The sequence below is a fragment of the Propithecus coquereli genome, unplaced genomic scaffold (assembly GCF_000956105.1).
Source record: "Propithecus coquereli isolate 6110/MARCELLA unplaced genomic scaffold, Pcoq_1.0 Scaffold339, whole genome shotgun sequence".
Lineage (NCBI taxonomy): Eukaryota > Metazoa > Chordata > Mammalia > Primates > Indriidae > Propithecus > Propithecus coquereli.
The window spans coordinates 668,986-685,363 of NW_012149052.1; the positions used below are offsets into that span (position 1 = coordinate 668,986).

The 16,378-nt window shown below is 40.2% G+C and overlaps 1 protein-coding gene and 1 pseudogene across 1 annotated transcript in view; one reads left to right on the forward strand and one right to left on the reverse strand.

The window, feature by feature from the left end:
* PCSK5 (proprotein convertase subtilisin/kexin type 5) overlaps nt 1–12,861 on the forward strand; it is a 436,684-nt gene extending 423,823 nt beyond the window's left edge. The window contains exons 36-38 of the mRNA XM_012650669.1: nt 7,895–7,995; nt 9,404–9,590; nt 12,454–12,861. Of these exons, the coding sequence (XP_012506123.1) occupies nt 7,895–7,995; nt 9,404–9,590; nt 12,454–12,857 (692 nt within the window). The 3' untranslated portion in view covers nt 12,858–12,861. The remainder of the gene's footprint in view (nt 1–7,894; nt 7,996–9,403; nt 9,591–12,453) is intronic.
* LOC105815483 lies at nt 720–2,584 on the reverse strand (annotated as a pseudogene).
* Nucleotides 12,862–16,378: the final 3,517 nt, after the last annotated feature.

A 16,378-nucleotide genomic window follows, 5' to 3' on the forward strand; every position in this document is an offset into this window, starting at 1 on the left:
AAAAAAAAAAAAAAATTGAATACAGACGTTTCTCAATGGGAAAAAGCTCAATGCTCTTCCCACCACCTCTGCCACATTTGATTTTTCCAACTTTTTAAGTTTGTTCTCCATGGCTTCACTAAGGATGAAAACCATAGCAAACAAATGAGCTTAATGAAAACCGGGGTTAAAAATGCAAAAAAAAAAAAAAAAAATGTTAACATGTAAGCAATGGTCTAAACACTCAAGATTCATGATAATGAATTCAATTATTGTATATGAGATTTTAACTGATGAGTAGGGCTCTGGGCATAGCAAATTATCACACAAAGCATTGCCTTTTGGGACTTTGGATACTTTCACAGTTTAATTTGCAAACAGAATTTTTATGACAAATTATTTTTAACCAAATTATATCTTGAAAACTGCTTATAGAAAACCGAGAGAATAAAGTGAACTGTTCATTGTGGAAGGCCTTAAAGTACATAATTACAGTAGAAAATATAGGAGGTAGAAGATAACTGAAAAGACTAATGTAACATTAGATTCAAATCTATAGCTCCTGTAACTACTTAAAATATGGTTTTAGAAACTAAACCCAACATTTCCAGTAACCATAGAAACAGTTAAAATAAAATTTGCCATGAAAGCCCTTACATCATGCTTGATACAGGGAGGTAGGAAGATGTAAGAACCAGGGCACATGAGACATGACATCTTGTCTACAGCTCCTGTTTGCTTTACTGAGGCTGTACTTTCAAAATTTGGTCACCTTCTTCACCTTCAGGCTCAAATACTTCTTCAACATTTCTGAGCCACTCTACAAACTTTTTCATTTGCTCAAAGAAGACACTTTTTTTTCCCTTTGCAACACGTGCATCTTTATACCACTTCAGAATGGGCTCTTCACTCAGGTCTTCAGCTTTATAAAAAAGCACCACTATTTTCTGGAAGGCTTTCGTGAAATGAATGTTGTCATAGCAACACTTCTGAATCTTCAGTAACAGAGTCGGCTCAGACTGACCTTGAGTGGTAGAGGCAGCAAGTACAGGGCTGTCTTGCTTCAAGTGCTTGATGACTCGCTCTGCTACCAGCTCTCTTTTTTTTCCATTCCACGGTGCTCATTACACTTGACCAGACTATTCCAATGACAACCAGTTCTGGGATGTTGTTTTTTTTTCATCTCCTCCTTGATATGAAATCATATCCTCAAATGGATCATCATGGGACATCTGTTCTTGAAGTTCCTTCTGGAGCTCCTTCCGAGCTCATTGGTTTGCTGATTCTGAGCATACTCTGAAAGCTCTTTTAAGCCCGCTTCAGTAAAATACTTTGTGAAGTGATCAACACTTTGCTTATTGGCAGGCAAGAGTTCCATCAGTCTGTTATCCTTGCTGACTTTCCAAAGACTTGCAGCTACTGCAATTGATATCTTTTTCGTTTATCCATGATTTAAAAAGCTTTACAGCAAAAGCTGCTGAAACCCCTTCTTTAACCAGATTCTCATTATAAAGGCTATTGAGAATGGATGCATTAAATGTTCCATTAGCCAGGAGAATGCCAGTCAACGCAGCCAGCTTGTTCCTCTCCCACTCTGAAAAACCCTTTAAGAACAGCAACAGCTTTTTTACTTCATCTTCAAAACCTTTCTCCAGGTATTTGTAGTGCCTGATTAACTTGTTAAAAACCTGAGCAAATGCTCACATGGTCTCTAGGTCTTCTTGTGCTTCGAACACACAGACATCTATCTGTATGCATCATGTCACCTGCCAATGTACCACCTGGGGCCAGCATTCCACCAACCACCAGAATGTCAAAGAGTGTTTCTGCATATTGACGATAATCAAGTTTTGCTCCAGAAGCATTAAGAAATTTAGCTACTGCTTCCAAATCAGTGCCAGTTTCAGTTAAGCCTTGAGTAATACAGTCTTGAAACCGAGTAGGGTCAAACCTCTCTTTTTCATCTCTTTTTCTGGTTTTAAAACGCTGGCCTGATAGTGTTGGCTTTTGCTGCTTTGATGATTCACAAAAGACACCAAAATTTAAGGCGAAGAGAAAAGAGCCAGAAATCCCCAATGTGGTGGCAGCTGCGGCAGTGTCTCCTCACCACCCTTCCGGTTGCCTGAGACAGTGACCTGGGCATTGCCCTCTGCTTCTCCCTCTGTCTCAACTCCCCCATTCAATTGTCCCCCAGTCCTGCCAAATCCCCTCTTAAATATCTCCTAATTCCATCTCCCCCCTCTTGGTCTTCTAGTATCACTGCCTTAGTTCAGACTCTTACCATGTGTTGCCTGAATTATTCACCAATTACCGAATTGATCTTCCTATCTCCAGTATTAGCCACCTATGATCCATCAGTCCTCCATATGCTCTCGGATTGCTCTTTTCACACAACAAATATCATAGTGGCACTCCTCACTTAAAAACAACTTTCCTCTGTTTTTAGGATAGAATCTTAACTTAGTGTTTTTGCGTATGAGTCTCTTCATCACAGAGCTCTCCTCAGAGTCAGCCTCATCTCTCACCACCTCCTTTCTAATCCAGGCATAATTAGTTACGATAAGCTGGAGCCAACCTGCGCTCTCTCGTTCTCTCCAGGATACATTCTCCGGCTCTTTCTGGTCCATTAGAGTCAGCATTTCCTCCAGAAAGCCTCCCCTTACCCCTCCATTCTATGTTCCCTCAGAATTCTTTGTGTTCATTTACCACTTATTTATGGCCTACACCAATGGTCCTCAACCTTTTTGGCACCAGGGGCTGGTTTCATGGAAGACAATTTTTCCATGGACCAGGATCGAGGGGGATGGTTTGGGGATGATTCAAGCACATTACATTTATTGTACACTTTATTTCTATCATTATTACATTGTTAACCTCTCTGCTAATGATAATCTGTATTTGCAGCTGCTCCCCAGTGCTAGCATCACTGCCTCAGCTCCACCTCAGATCATTAGGCAATAGATTCTCATCAGGACTGTGCAACCTAGATCCCTCACATGTGCAGTTTACAGTAGTTCGCTCCTATGACAACCTAATGCTGCTGCTGATCTGACAGGAGGCGGAGCTCAGGCACTTACACGAGTGATAGGAAGCGGCTGGAAATACAGATGAATCTTCACTCGCTAGCCCACTGCTCACCTCCTGTTGTGTGGCCTGGTTCCTAACAGGCCACGGACTGGTACCAGTCCTCAGCCCAGGGGTTGGGGACCGCAGGCCTAGGCAATGTCCATACAACCATGAACAAAATAGTCAAGGTCCTTGCAGCCCAGGTTAGTTTAATTTGTTAATAGTTACTTATTGGTGTATCAGCACTGTCCAGTGTAAATAAAATGCGAACCATTCATGTAATCTTAAATTTCTTAGTAGTCACATTAAAAAATACAAAAAGAAACAGGTATGATTAATTTTAACAGTATATTTTATTTAATATATCCAAATATTAATATTTGAATGTGTGAGAAACATAAATTATTGAGGTATTTTACATCTTTTTGTATTGTCTTTGATAGCCAATATTTATTTTACATTTACAGCACAACTCAAGTTGCACTAGCCACATTTGAAGTGCTCAATAGCCACGTGTCACTAGTGGCTACTGGATTGGGTGGCACACTCATAATCTAGAGCAGTGGTTCCAAATGCTACTGTGGCAGTGGCCACCTTCCTCACATGGAATCTTAGACTGACCCCTACTATGTAAACCAACCAGGCAGAGCTGCTCAGGAGGGAGCAGCAGAGCGATCTTAGAGGCCCAGCCGATGCACTCGCTTTGCTCCTCCCCGCCATGTCCAGGCAGCCCTGAAGGCAACTCCGTGAAAACTCTGCCCCATAGTGGTTCCCAGTCTTCGCCCATCCACAACCCATTCCGCCCTGTGAAAGAATTAGCCTTCCAGACAAACTCCATTAAGTAATCATTAATGTGTGTCCTCTTTTTCTCATTCCAGAGATACATACGGTGGCCGCTCAAAACTTCTAATCAGAATAAGATAGCAAATGAGAAAACATTGAATTGAGGGTGGGTGGGAGTGGTGGAAGTTGATATTGTCATTGGCCATATGGTAGAAAATATTGGCTTTCTATAAGGTTTTTTTTTAAGTTGAAGGTAGCTCTGATACCACCATTGCTGGATATGTGGAACCTTTATTGCAACAAGGGTTGCCAGATAAAATACTGTATTTTGAGATGCTAAATCTCACCACCTAATTCCAACCCACTCATCTTGTGCAGTGGGCTAGCAGTGGGGCACTTGGTTGAAATTAAGATCAGACAACCATCATTAGGTAAGTTAATGTCCCCTGACATCAGCCAATCAAAACAGGACAACACCAGCTTTTTAAAATTTTTTTGGAGGAGGGGCATGGTGGCTCACACCTGTAATCCTAGGACTCTGGGAGGCCGAGGCGGGAGGATTGCTTGAGCCCAGGAGTTTGAGGTTACAGTAAGCTAGCATGATGCTGGTGCACTCTACCGGGGGCAAGAGTGAGGCTGTGTTTCAAAAAAAAAGGAAAAAAAAGATTTTTGTGGGGATTAGAGAAATGATTAATGATGTCAAAAGAACAGTTTGAAAAACTATATATTTCTTTAACTGGATTTGAGATTCCCTGGGTGAATTAAGACTGACGGTTTTGAACATTCCCAGTCTTGAAATTTCATCCACACAGTATCCCTGAGATTGTATTCAAGGGATGACTGGGAGTATTTGATGAAACTTGAAGATGTCCTGAGTGTTTATGCCTGTATTTTTTTTTTTTTTTTTTTTTTTGATGCCCATGGGAACAAGAATCCTCCTGTATTCCACTTCAGCCTAGCGACTTGCCCAGGTGCAGCTTCCTGTCTCTGGTGCTCATTTCCACTTCCCCTGCTGTCCTTTCTTCACCATACTACACATGTCCTTTGCTGGTTAGTGAATCTTGGTGCTCTCTTCTGGCTTTGCAACATATAGATTACAAAATTTAGGGACAGCTTTTCTCCTGGGATATAAACTGGGTAGAAAAAAAGGGTGAATTGCATCCTTAAAACATTAGCTGTCATATTAAGCAATGAGGGTGCATGGAAGAATCAGGAAAAATTTAGCAACCTCAATGAGAATTTACCAACTAAATCGTATTTCATTCACTTTTGACTGCCCAATAATTTTAAGATGTTAAAAAGAAAAATACTGGCCGGGCGCAGTGGCTCACGCCTGTAATCCTAGCACTCTGGGAGGCCGAGGCGGGTGGATTGTTTGAGCTCAGGAGTTCGAAACCAGCCTGAGCAAGAGCGAGACCCCGTCTCTACTAAAAATAGAAAATAAATTAATCGGCCAACTAAAAATATATAGAAAAAATTAGCCGGGCATGGTGGCGCATGCCTGTAGTCCCAGCTACTCGGGAGGCTGAGGCAGGAGGATCGCTTGAGCCCAGGAGTTTGAGGTTGCTGTGAGCTAGGATGATGCCATGGCACTCTAGCCAGGGCAACACAGTGAGACTCTGTCTCAAAAAAAAAAAAAAAAATTGTTTGGAATCAAAATCCAGGCTGAGTAACCAAAGCCTCCTAACTCTCCCAAGCTGCTTCTCTCTGTGCAGAATGATGCCCATGAACAGATCCCAGGAGTAGCTCTTCATTTGTTGAATTCATCCCATGGGGGTCAGTCTGAGGGAAGGCAGATGGTGAGCTGTTCTGAATTTTAAGGGAAATGCCAAAATGCCTGTCTCTTACGTCCCAAGGTTCCTAAAGATCTTTAGAAGCAATGATAGATATAGGGTATTCAACTTTAAAACAAGAGAAAGCATACCGGAAATTAATAAACTGCCTCTTGCAGAAGATTCTGGGTACCCTAAGTGTGCAGGTTTTGCAATAAATACAGGTAGGAGATGTAAATGGCATTATTAATTTGTCACTCAAAGCTGACAGGTAGTGCCTTGGGGTATTGCCCAGGATCCGGGCCTCGGCCAAATTGTTGCTGGTCTTCTAGAAAATGTAACCAACCTTAAGGTACAAATTGTGTGATGTAACTTTGTTACTGCCTTTCATTTTTTTCTACCCTTAATTTATTTTATTTAATTGTAAAATGGCAAATTATAACTGTATATATTTATGGGGTACAAAGTGATGTTATATGTATATAATGTAGAATGATTAAATCAAGCTAATTAACATGTCCATCACCTCAAATATTCACATTTGAAATTTACTCTCTTAGCAATTTTGAACTATACAGCACATTAACTATAGTTACCGCACAATACAATTGATATCAAAAACCTTATTCCTCCTATCCAGCTGAAACTCTGTACCCTTTGACCAACAACTCCCCATTTTCCCCATTCTCCCAGCCTCAGGTAACCACCATTCTACTCTCTACTTCTATGAGTTCAATGGTTTAGATTGCACGTATAAGTGAGATCATGTGTCTACACTTAATTTCTCTTCATTAAAAAATAAAAACTTCTTCAGTTTGCATAGTGACTTTCAGGTAAAAAAAAGAAAAAGAAAAACAAAGAAAAACTTCTTGTGTTTTGAGCATTGTAGTAAGACATCTAAGCGATATTTTAGAAAAATGTAGGGTGGGAAGAGGAAAAAAGGAAGTAGGAGAATATTGATTCTTCCATCAGAGACCACAATTATGTTCCAGAACATGCAGGAAATTCTGTATGAAGCTAGAGCTAAGATAAAAATAAAGTAGTTTTGAATTTATATCTCTATAGGCAGCCCCCAACCTAAGAAGCAGTTGTGTAATAAAAGTTCATTCTCTAAGGTGTTGTGCAGAGCTCAGAATTTACTTTTCCACAGAAACAACATTATAAATGATTGAACTCACAGATCAGCCACGAAAAGTCAATATAACCACATTGTGAATGTAAAGGATAGGGCCCGTGGTTCTGTTTCAAGTTCAACTAACCACCCTTTCCAGTATTGCTCTGATCAGAAGACCTATGTCAAGTTCCAACTCACAATACCGGGCACATTTCTATGCCCATTTCTCTTACGCTCCTGCTTTAAAATTCTCAGCAAAAATGCCAGAACCTTCCTAACAGAATGAACTAGAGTCTCCTGTCTCCAAACTCTTTCCAGAATCTGTCCATTGATACCTACATGGAAGAAAACGTTCGGGTCAGTCATTCTTCGGGCGTCTGGATTAGGAGAAAGGAATATTGCCTCCATAGGAAACAGAGACTGTAGACCCCGCTGTTTGGCGGTTCATGTGTTAAGGCACATAGTGTGGTAGAAAGAGCACTGGACTATGAGTCGGCAAATCTGAATTTGAATTTTGATTCAACCATTACCTGCATAAACGTGGATGGGCAACATCACATATCTGGGTCTTAGTTTTTGTTTATTTAAAAAATAATAAATAAATAAGATGTCAAGTTTCTGAGAAGACAGCTTATAGCATTCAGGAGAATTTCAAAGGAACCTATCACCACCACAACCCCAAAATTAAGAACCACTGAACAAAATGATCTACCAAGTCCTTTGAGGCCTGGCATTTTAACTTCCAGTTCTAGTGCTATTTCTCAATTAGAGACTGTCTATTTATGATTTACTCACCAACTGAGTATTGGACCCCTCCAAATCAGCCGATATTATCCTTCACACTAGTTAAACACTAATCAGAATGATAAACGAAGGTTTTATAAGCTTTGTAAGTGATTTCTCGTTCTCTGAAAATTTTCTCTCTTGCTGTAATAAAAGATCTGTCATTTCCAACTTCTCAATTTCCAGACTGAGAGTCTACATAGATTGGACTAATGAGATAATTCCTAGGTCTTCACTTTGTCTCATAGACTTTTTTCTTTCCATATCCTCAATCAGTCCACCCTTCTGCTTCAATTTACTTGACATATTCTTTGCTCCTAAGTATTCTGGAACCAAGACAGAGGTTGAAATCTAAGGTCAATCTCATAACTTAGAATCATTTTTTTTTTTCTTTCAGGAAAAGGCGCACTGAGTTGCTTGTCCTGTGTGTGGAGTTATCACCTCATGGGAGGAATCTGTGCCTCGGACTGTCTCGTGGGGGAATACAGAGTGGGAGAGGTACTGACAGCTGGGGCAGCATGCCTTTTGCCTCTCTAGAAAGAAACATGAGCTCAGTTCCTGCTTGTCATTCTGGGCAGTCAGAAAGTCCCGAAATCCTTACACTCACTATAGTTTAGGCTTAGTATTTTAAAACCTTCTCCCTTTGCATCATGGAATAATGGCACTATACACTGTAGCCTTAACTTTAATCGAAGGGACTGAGAAGATCTAAAATAAATAATGGGGAAGTTAGGTACTGAGGACTCAGAATGAGGAGTCCCTACGTTTGTTGTTCATGGCTGTAGAAGTTTCAGTCTACATAGGAATATTATGTCAGAAATACAAACTGTCTTTTCTTATCCCTCTGCATCTAAACAAAAGGTGAATAATGTAGAAACCACACAGCTGATGTTGATCTTTCACCCTCTATCCCTTCACAGTGTATGAAGAAGGATTCAGGCTGGGCATGGTGGCTCACACCTGTAATCCCAGCACTTTGGGAGGCCAAGGTGGGAGGATTGCTTGAGGCTAGAAGTTCGAGACCAGCCTGGGCAACATAGTGCGACACCCCATCTCTACAAAAAATTAAAAAATTAGCCAGGCCTGGTGGTGTGTGCCTGTAGTCCCAGCTACTTGGGAGGCTGAAGGAGGAGGATCGCTTAAACCCAGGAGTTCAAAGTTGCAGTGAGCTATGATCAGTTCACTGCACTCCAGCCTGGGTGACAGAGTGAGATCCTGTCTCAAAAAAAAAAAAAAAAGAAAGAAAGAAAGATCCATTAGCTTGCGTAGAAGCCGTGGATTTTCTGAATCCACTAATTTCTTGACTGTGTTTTCGAACTTTAGAAAATAAATCTCTCCATGATGAAATTAACACAAACCAGCATATTCACATATGAGCTCTCTTTAAATTCTGATAACAGTCCTCATTACAGTTTGAAGAAACTGAGGCTCCAAGAGGTTAAATAATTTACTAAAGATCATATGATTATTTCCTTGTGTCTCAGGGGGAAAAAAAGATCACATGAGTAGTAACAAAGGTGAGATTGAAGCTGGGGGAGTGGATGAGATAATAGCTGAGATGCAGGATTGGATGAGACAGTAACAGCCGAGAAAGCACCTTAACAGCACCTGAAACATACTCATGAGCTGTCAGTTTGTAACCCAAACTATTCTAGAAGCCTGTTCTCCCACTATGGGTACCAGCAGATCTCAGAGGTCAGGGCCCAGCCATGGTTCCATCCAATTGCAGACAGTTGGTTCTGTCTTTCACCCAGCACAGTTAAAATGGACTCAGAACACACCACTTCTCTGCTGTCCCCCGCACGCCTCCCTCCTTATGGAGAGAAGGTGGAACGCCCATCTGGGAACTCCAGTGCCTTGTTAAACCCTCTGCACTCAAAAGGAACTTCCTGATTGTTCTTAACAGGGAAAGAAATTTAACTGCGAAAAGTGCCATGAGAGCTGCATGGAATGCAAGGGACCTGGCGCCAAGAACTGCACAGTCTGCCCCGCCAGCCTGCTGCTGCACATGGATGACAGTCGCTGCCTCCGCTGTTGCAACTCCTCGGATCCCACCCACGCCCAGGAGTGCTGTGACTGCCAGGACACCACAGGTGAGGGGAGAGCAGGAGCAGCCTGCAAAGGAAGGGCGTGCCCTTGGGAAGCTGATGGGAGCAGAGGGAGAGGAGGATGGAAAGTTGAGGAATATCAATACAGCTACCTTTCGTTGAGTGCCTGCTGTGTGCCTTCTGTACTTGAGCCTTCATGTCCATTGTCTCACTTCACAAGTAGATAATATCAATCCCATTTTACAGATGAGGAGACTGAGGCTCGACGGGTTTGATTAGCATGCCCACGTTCACACCAATATCAAAAGTCCCATTAGGAATTAGATCCTCTATTGCCTCCAACATCAGAGCTCAAGCAGAGCTAGAATTTTATCTTTATATATTTACTTTGTTCTTTTTTTCCATTCTTCCTTCCTGTAAATACAAGGAAAAGAATCAACTATCAAGGAAGCTGATGTCAATATTATCTTGATTCTGTTGAAGAGTCATTCTGTGGAAGTCATCTCAAATCCAGGCCTCCCAGTAGAGACTTATGGCATTTTAGAAACAAGCTTTTATTGAAGGATAAAAAAACAACAAAACCCCTTTTACCAATTCCCAGTCCCACAATTGTCTTCCATGTCCAACCCCATCCATGTAGGTACTTGGTTCTCATCAGCCAGAAACTTAAATAGATCCTGAATGGAGTGATCCCTTCTGAAAACAAAACATATAACCTAAAAATATACTCTCTAGTTCAGAAATAGATCATTTCCTTGGGGGCCAGATGTACCATTGTCTGACAAAAAGAGATGTCATATTTATGGGAATCTGTCCATTTGTAAGTAAAGAAAATCCCAGACCCATAACTGCTACCAGCCATTTCTTTTTCATTTTTGATCAGCCTTTCCAATTAGGTTCTAAGCACCGTCTTTCCACATACTAATTATTTCCTTCTTTCATTTTCTCACCCCCATTAGCGGCTGGTCTTTTCCAGCTCTTCATACACAACCACCCTTAGGGTCTGATTGTCTAATAACCAGGCTATATCAGCTAAGGATAATAACACTCACTACACCAATGCCTTTAAATGAAACCAGAAGTGTGTTCATGTTGGATGCAGAGTTTGTGAAAGCCTGTATCAACTAAGAACTATTTAGTCAGCTTTCCCGGTCCTTCTGTGACTCTTGAAGAGCCAACTGGGGCGACTCTGCCAAAATCCAAACAGTTTTGATTATCTGCTCCTCCTTTACTGAGATACTGTGCCCCTTCAAGGAAACCAGGTCTCAAAGGCTGACCCTCACTCTGCAGACCTAATATGGAGAATAGTAAGTAAGGAGTAATTGCATATGGCAGCCTAGTAACTGAAACAACTCCAAAAGGGCTTTTATTGATTCTAAAGCTTCAGACAGTATTTATCTCAAAGTACCACTCAGAGATTGCTTATCAATCCCTCCAGTGCTCCAATATCTCCTCCAGGAAAAATTCTGTGCTGATATTGCTAATGATGAATGCAATAATGATAGTGCAGTTACTTTAGAAGAGGCAAGTCAGTCTGATGGGTAAAATCCCATGAGAATGGAAGTTATGATAAAATAGAAAACTTGTTTAGCATTAGCAAAAATGAGAGAGAAATAAATAGTGGTGATGAATCAGATCTAGTTGGTCATTATTTAATAAGCTAATATCATTACACCTGGCAGCAGTATTATATTTATTAGCTGGGTATACCAAATGTACCTAGAATCTCTCATGAAAGTATCCTTTGAACACGGCAGGTCCAAGTGGTTCAACAAATATTTATAGAAAACCTACTGTGTATTTCAACTTGTGCATCCAACATGGCCTGATAGGTTTTTTCTCTAATTCTTTCATACTCTCTTTCACACTCCCATGTAGTGAGTTAGAAAAGAAAAGGAAAAAAATATATATATATTACCCAAACCATACCACCTGAAAAAAATGAGAGAAAAGTAAAAAAAATGAGCAAAAAGTGAGAAAAATGAGCTTATTGCTGAAGTTATGGCTGAATCTTTCCTTCTCTGACATTGTTTTGATTATTCCATGTTTCCAATCAAGACATCAAAACAGAGTTTGATGGACGACAGGGGACAGAGCTCTTGATTTTAGAAACCTTGATTGTGATAGCAGAAATCCCCCATGGCTCAAGTTGTTAGCCAGCATAAAGATAGTTATTCTTTTCCTGCTAGGCTGGGGGTACAAAACTTCAAGAAGCTGAAAAACAGTTGTCAGAGTATTTTGTCCTAGTGTCTCTAAACTGTAGCATGGTGTTAGAATTCCTAGATCTGAATTCTGATTTTTCTACAAACAAGGTCTTGTCCCTGACAGGGTGACAATTCACTTCCTCTCAGTGGGCTTTAGTTTCCTCAACTGCCAACAACAAATTTGCCTGAGTAGTTTCCAAGGCCCCACATGGCTATAAGAGTCACTGGTTTTAGAAATTGTCTGCTCCTGCCCTTGAATGGTGGGACAGTCATGTTAGAGCAGCCTGGGGAAAGGACTTAGTCTTAGAAAAAAATCAGAGTTGGGAGAGAATATAGAGCGTTTAACAATAACTAAAAACTTGGCCCAAGATGAAATATTTTCTCAGGAGAAAAACAGAAGAATCAATTGATAAGGTTTGGGCACTTGAAGACTGACCCATGAGATATGGGAATAAGGGGACTTTTTGGACCTCAGACTGACCTTCTATCCAGAAGGATTTGTTAGTTTCATCAAACATAGACTAGGACCCTTGTGGGGTACACACTGCGATTTTTGTACAGCGGCGTTCCTTCGAAGAACGTCAGAGACAGTGATTCTACCATTTCAGATTGGAAAAGTAAAGGTGAAGTTCTTTACTGCAGAAACCAATTTTCCCTATGCCATTTCTTCTCTCCTACTTTTTCTCTCTTCCCTCTTCCAACAGACGAATGTATCCTTCGAACAAGCAGGGTTGGGCCTGCAGCTGAGCTCTCCAAGACAGGTCTACTCATCACCTCCTTCATCATGCTGATGCTTCTGCTTGGGGTGGCTGTGCTCGTCGGGAGGAAATCTCGGGGCAGAGTCCAGCCAGCAGAAAAGTCCGGCTATGAAAAGCTGGCTGACCCCAGCAAGTCTTACTCCTATAAGAGCAGCTACCGAGAGAGCACCAGCTTTGAAGAGGACCAGGTGATTGAGTACAGGGACCGGGACTACGATGAGGATGATGATGATGACATCGTCTACATGGGCCAAGATGGCACCGTCTACCGGAAATTTAAGTATGGGTTGCTGGATGATGATGATGATGATGAGCTGGAATATGATGATGAGAGTTATTCCTACCAGTAAACGACCCCCACCCTGACCCCCAGCATTTCACTCGCAGGCATGCCTGTGCGCATTACACAGCAGGCTGAGGCATGAGTGTCGGTATTTGTCTTCTTAACCATGAGTCCAAACAGAATATGTAAGAAATATTTTGTTCTTCTTTTGGGTGGCTAGACTCAATTTACAGCTCTCATTCAACCATAATTGAGGAGCAAGGATAAAATTCAGAGGCATTGTCCTCAAAACAATATGTCAAGACACAAAACGCAAGAAGTGAAAACAAGTGAGATTTGTACACACTCTTTAATGTGATTAAAAAACAAAAACAGCACAGTGGATCTATAGAAATTCTGTTTCCAAACTGCATTGTGGAGATGTCTACTGCCTTCTGGTATTCTGATTTTTCTTTAATTAATTTTGGGGATAATGGGGGTATGAAAGAGTTGTTGGGCTTGGGGGGGATTTTTCTACCCCTTTAGTTGTTTGTAAGTAGAGATTTGTCTTGTGAGGGCCAAGAAAAGAGAGTTCTTCTCAGTTAAGTCCAGACCACTCCAGTTGAGCAGAAGAAACCAATCCTGCTGAGACGGCTTGGGATTTATTTAGAGTTGAAGAAAGAAAAGAGAAGTAGCATCATCACTGAGGAGCCACGAGTTCCCTGGGCTCTGGTTCCCCTGCAGTAATCCAGAGTCACCATGATATAAGGGCAGAGGAAACTCAGGGAGGAGACAGGCAGCAGCAAACTCAGTGAGAAAGAAATCACCAAGTTTCCAAGAATCACACCCTCATGACTTTCTGAGACCTTTTTTGGTAGGAAACATCAGTTAAGACATCAAGTAATAAAAGAAAAATGGTAGTGTTAACCTAACATAAAATGGGATAAAATGACAAAAACTTATCTACTCTAAAAGAAGCTTAACTAATAAATTAGAAGAGTTTTCTTTCATCGACAACCTGTCACAAAACTGTGGACTCTCCATAGAAAAATTTAGAGTCTAACATGGAAAAAATCCCAATGCGCCGCTCACCCTTCCAACACTCGTTATCACTGTGGTTTTTGTTTCTAGACATCCTAGGCTACCATTTTCCACTCCCCTGTCAGCTGCTCAGTGGGATTCATGCACCTGGGGACAGTTTTTCTGCAGATAGTAATATCAAGAAAGGAGCTGTTGCTATGCAAAATTATGCAAGCACGGCCTCACCTTGTCAAAACAGAAGTTACAGGTAGTACTCGGAGTGGAACACCAGCAAATGAAAGTGACATTTTCAGATGATGATGGTGATAATCATAGTGAAATGTATTACACACCCACGGTGTACCAGGTACTGAGCTAAATAATTCTTTCACAAAAAAAATCACTCCATTTACCCACTTAATATTTACCGTCACTCTGTGAGGTAGTTATCTTTATTTTCCTGCTTTTGTAGGAAACCTGAGGCTTTTAAGAGGTTAAGTAACTAGCCCAAGATCATGAAAAGCTAATCAAGATTCAAAGAAAAAGAAGTACCCTAAAAAATAAAATAAAATAAAATAATAAAAAAGAATGACCCCAAAGCAGGTCTTCTTCTATCTTTGCTACACTGACACAAGGTGGGAAAATGAACATCCCAAATATAACAAAGGCATGTCTATTATTTTATTCTGTAATATCAATATCTGTCTGGCAGCTCTATGATCTTTATTCATGCATTTTCTTTGTAGTTTAAACATAACGTAACACTGACATAGGAAATCTCCATGAAGAAGTCTTCAGTTTATGTTTCTTGTGTTTCTTTAGAAAAAAGTTCCTAAAACTAGAATCAGCAAACAGTCTCTGGAAAAAGCCAGATAGTAAATACCTTAGGCTTTGTGGGCCAAAAGGTCTCTGTCTTAACTACTCAGCTCTGTTTTCTTTTTTTTTCTTTTATTTCAAAATATTAGGAGGGTACAAATGCATTTGGTTACATGGATCACTTTTGCGATGCTTGAGTCAAAGCTGTAAGTGTGCCCATCACCCAGATAGTGTTATTCATTGTACCCGTTAGGTAGGTTTTCTTGCCAATCCCCTCTGCCCTCCTCCCTCAGCTCTTTCATAACATGAATGCAGCTGGAACATAATGCATGGGTGAATTGTGTTCCAATAAAACTTTATTTAAGGACACTAAAATTTGAATTTCAGATAATTTTCACAAATCATAAAATTTTATTCTTCTTTTGATTTTTTTCCAACCATTTAAAAATGTAAAAACTATTCTTAGCTCATGGCAGTACAAAAACAGGTGATAGGCCAGATTTGGGCAACAGGCTGTAGTTGGCTGACTTTGTCTTAAAAAAAAGTCTCCAGAGATCATGTATATCACATACACACATGATATACTTCCAGAAATTTTCATCACTTAAAAACTTTTTTAGAAGATATGTCCAAATGAGCTGTCCAGAGAGAGCACTTTTGTATTTTATTTTGTTTTGTTTTTGTTTTTTGTGGAGACAGGGGTCTCACTATATTGCCCAGGCTGGTCTCAAACTCCTAACCTCAAGCAATTCTCCCACCTCAGCCTCCCAAAGTGCTGGGATTACAAGCTTGAGACACCAAGCCTGACCTGATCATTTAAAATTATCTCTTCAAAATCTATTTGAAGCCCTGATAGTTCTCTTTTCAATTCTTAGAAATATATAAAAATACATATAAGATAGCTATCATATTAATGGAAGAATTTCTCATCCCTGTGATTACAGAGTTAGATTACAGAAACAAGTAATTTTGTTTATACTGTGTTGTTCATGTTCCTTGATAATTTTAAAGCTCTGACAGACTGAATTTGACATTTCTTTCTGTAGCCTGGAAATCATTTTCCAAGAAAAGAAAAATCTGTTTTTATGATACACAGTTAAAGGTTGAATGAGGTCGAGATGACCTTGAGTGCTGAGAAAAATTGTGTTGTTACTTCATGTGACCTGTAATGAAAAGAAGGCTGATGCTTGTGTATTGGTGAGATTTGACATCTTTCCTTCTTTGTTCTTAGTCATGCCACATTATTGTCAGACTGCTTTTGAATACTATGGGAACAACTGTCTAAATAGATAAATACATGGTTGGAAAACAAAGTCACCTTTGGTTTTCTGTTTGCAAATAAATTGGAAATATTAAGAGAATCCGTATAGACTGGAAATACACCAAGAGGCTGGGTAAAAGCTTAGCAGGTTCTGGTTCATAGAAAGTAATTTTAAAATTGGAAATAAAATTAAATCACAAGACCAGATAATGCTGTGGAGACTTGCTTATTAAAGAACTATTTCTGGACATATTTTATGTGGTTTATTTATGCTTTACCAGGTAAGAGACAAAATAATAAAAGAATGCTGTTTTTCTTTTTATCTGTCTGTATCCAATGACTAAGCTAGTCTTATCAATTATGAATTTTCTCTCCTAAAAAATCAATTCAATCTGTCTTTCAGCGTTATCACCACTGCCTCAATCAGGCCCTCAGTCTTTCTCATCTGCATTGATCCTTCCTCCTAAATTATTGTTGAATTTCAATCTCTTTTTCTCCCAATGTATCCTCTA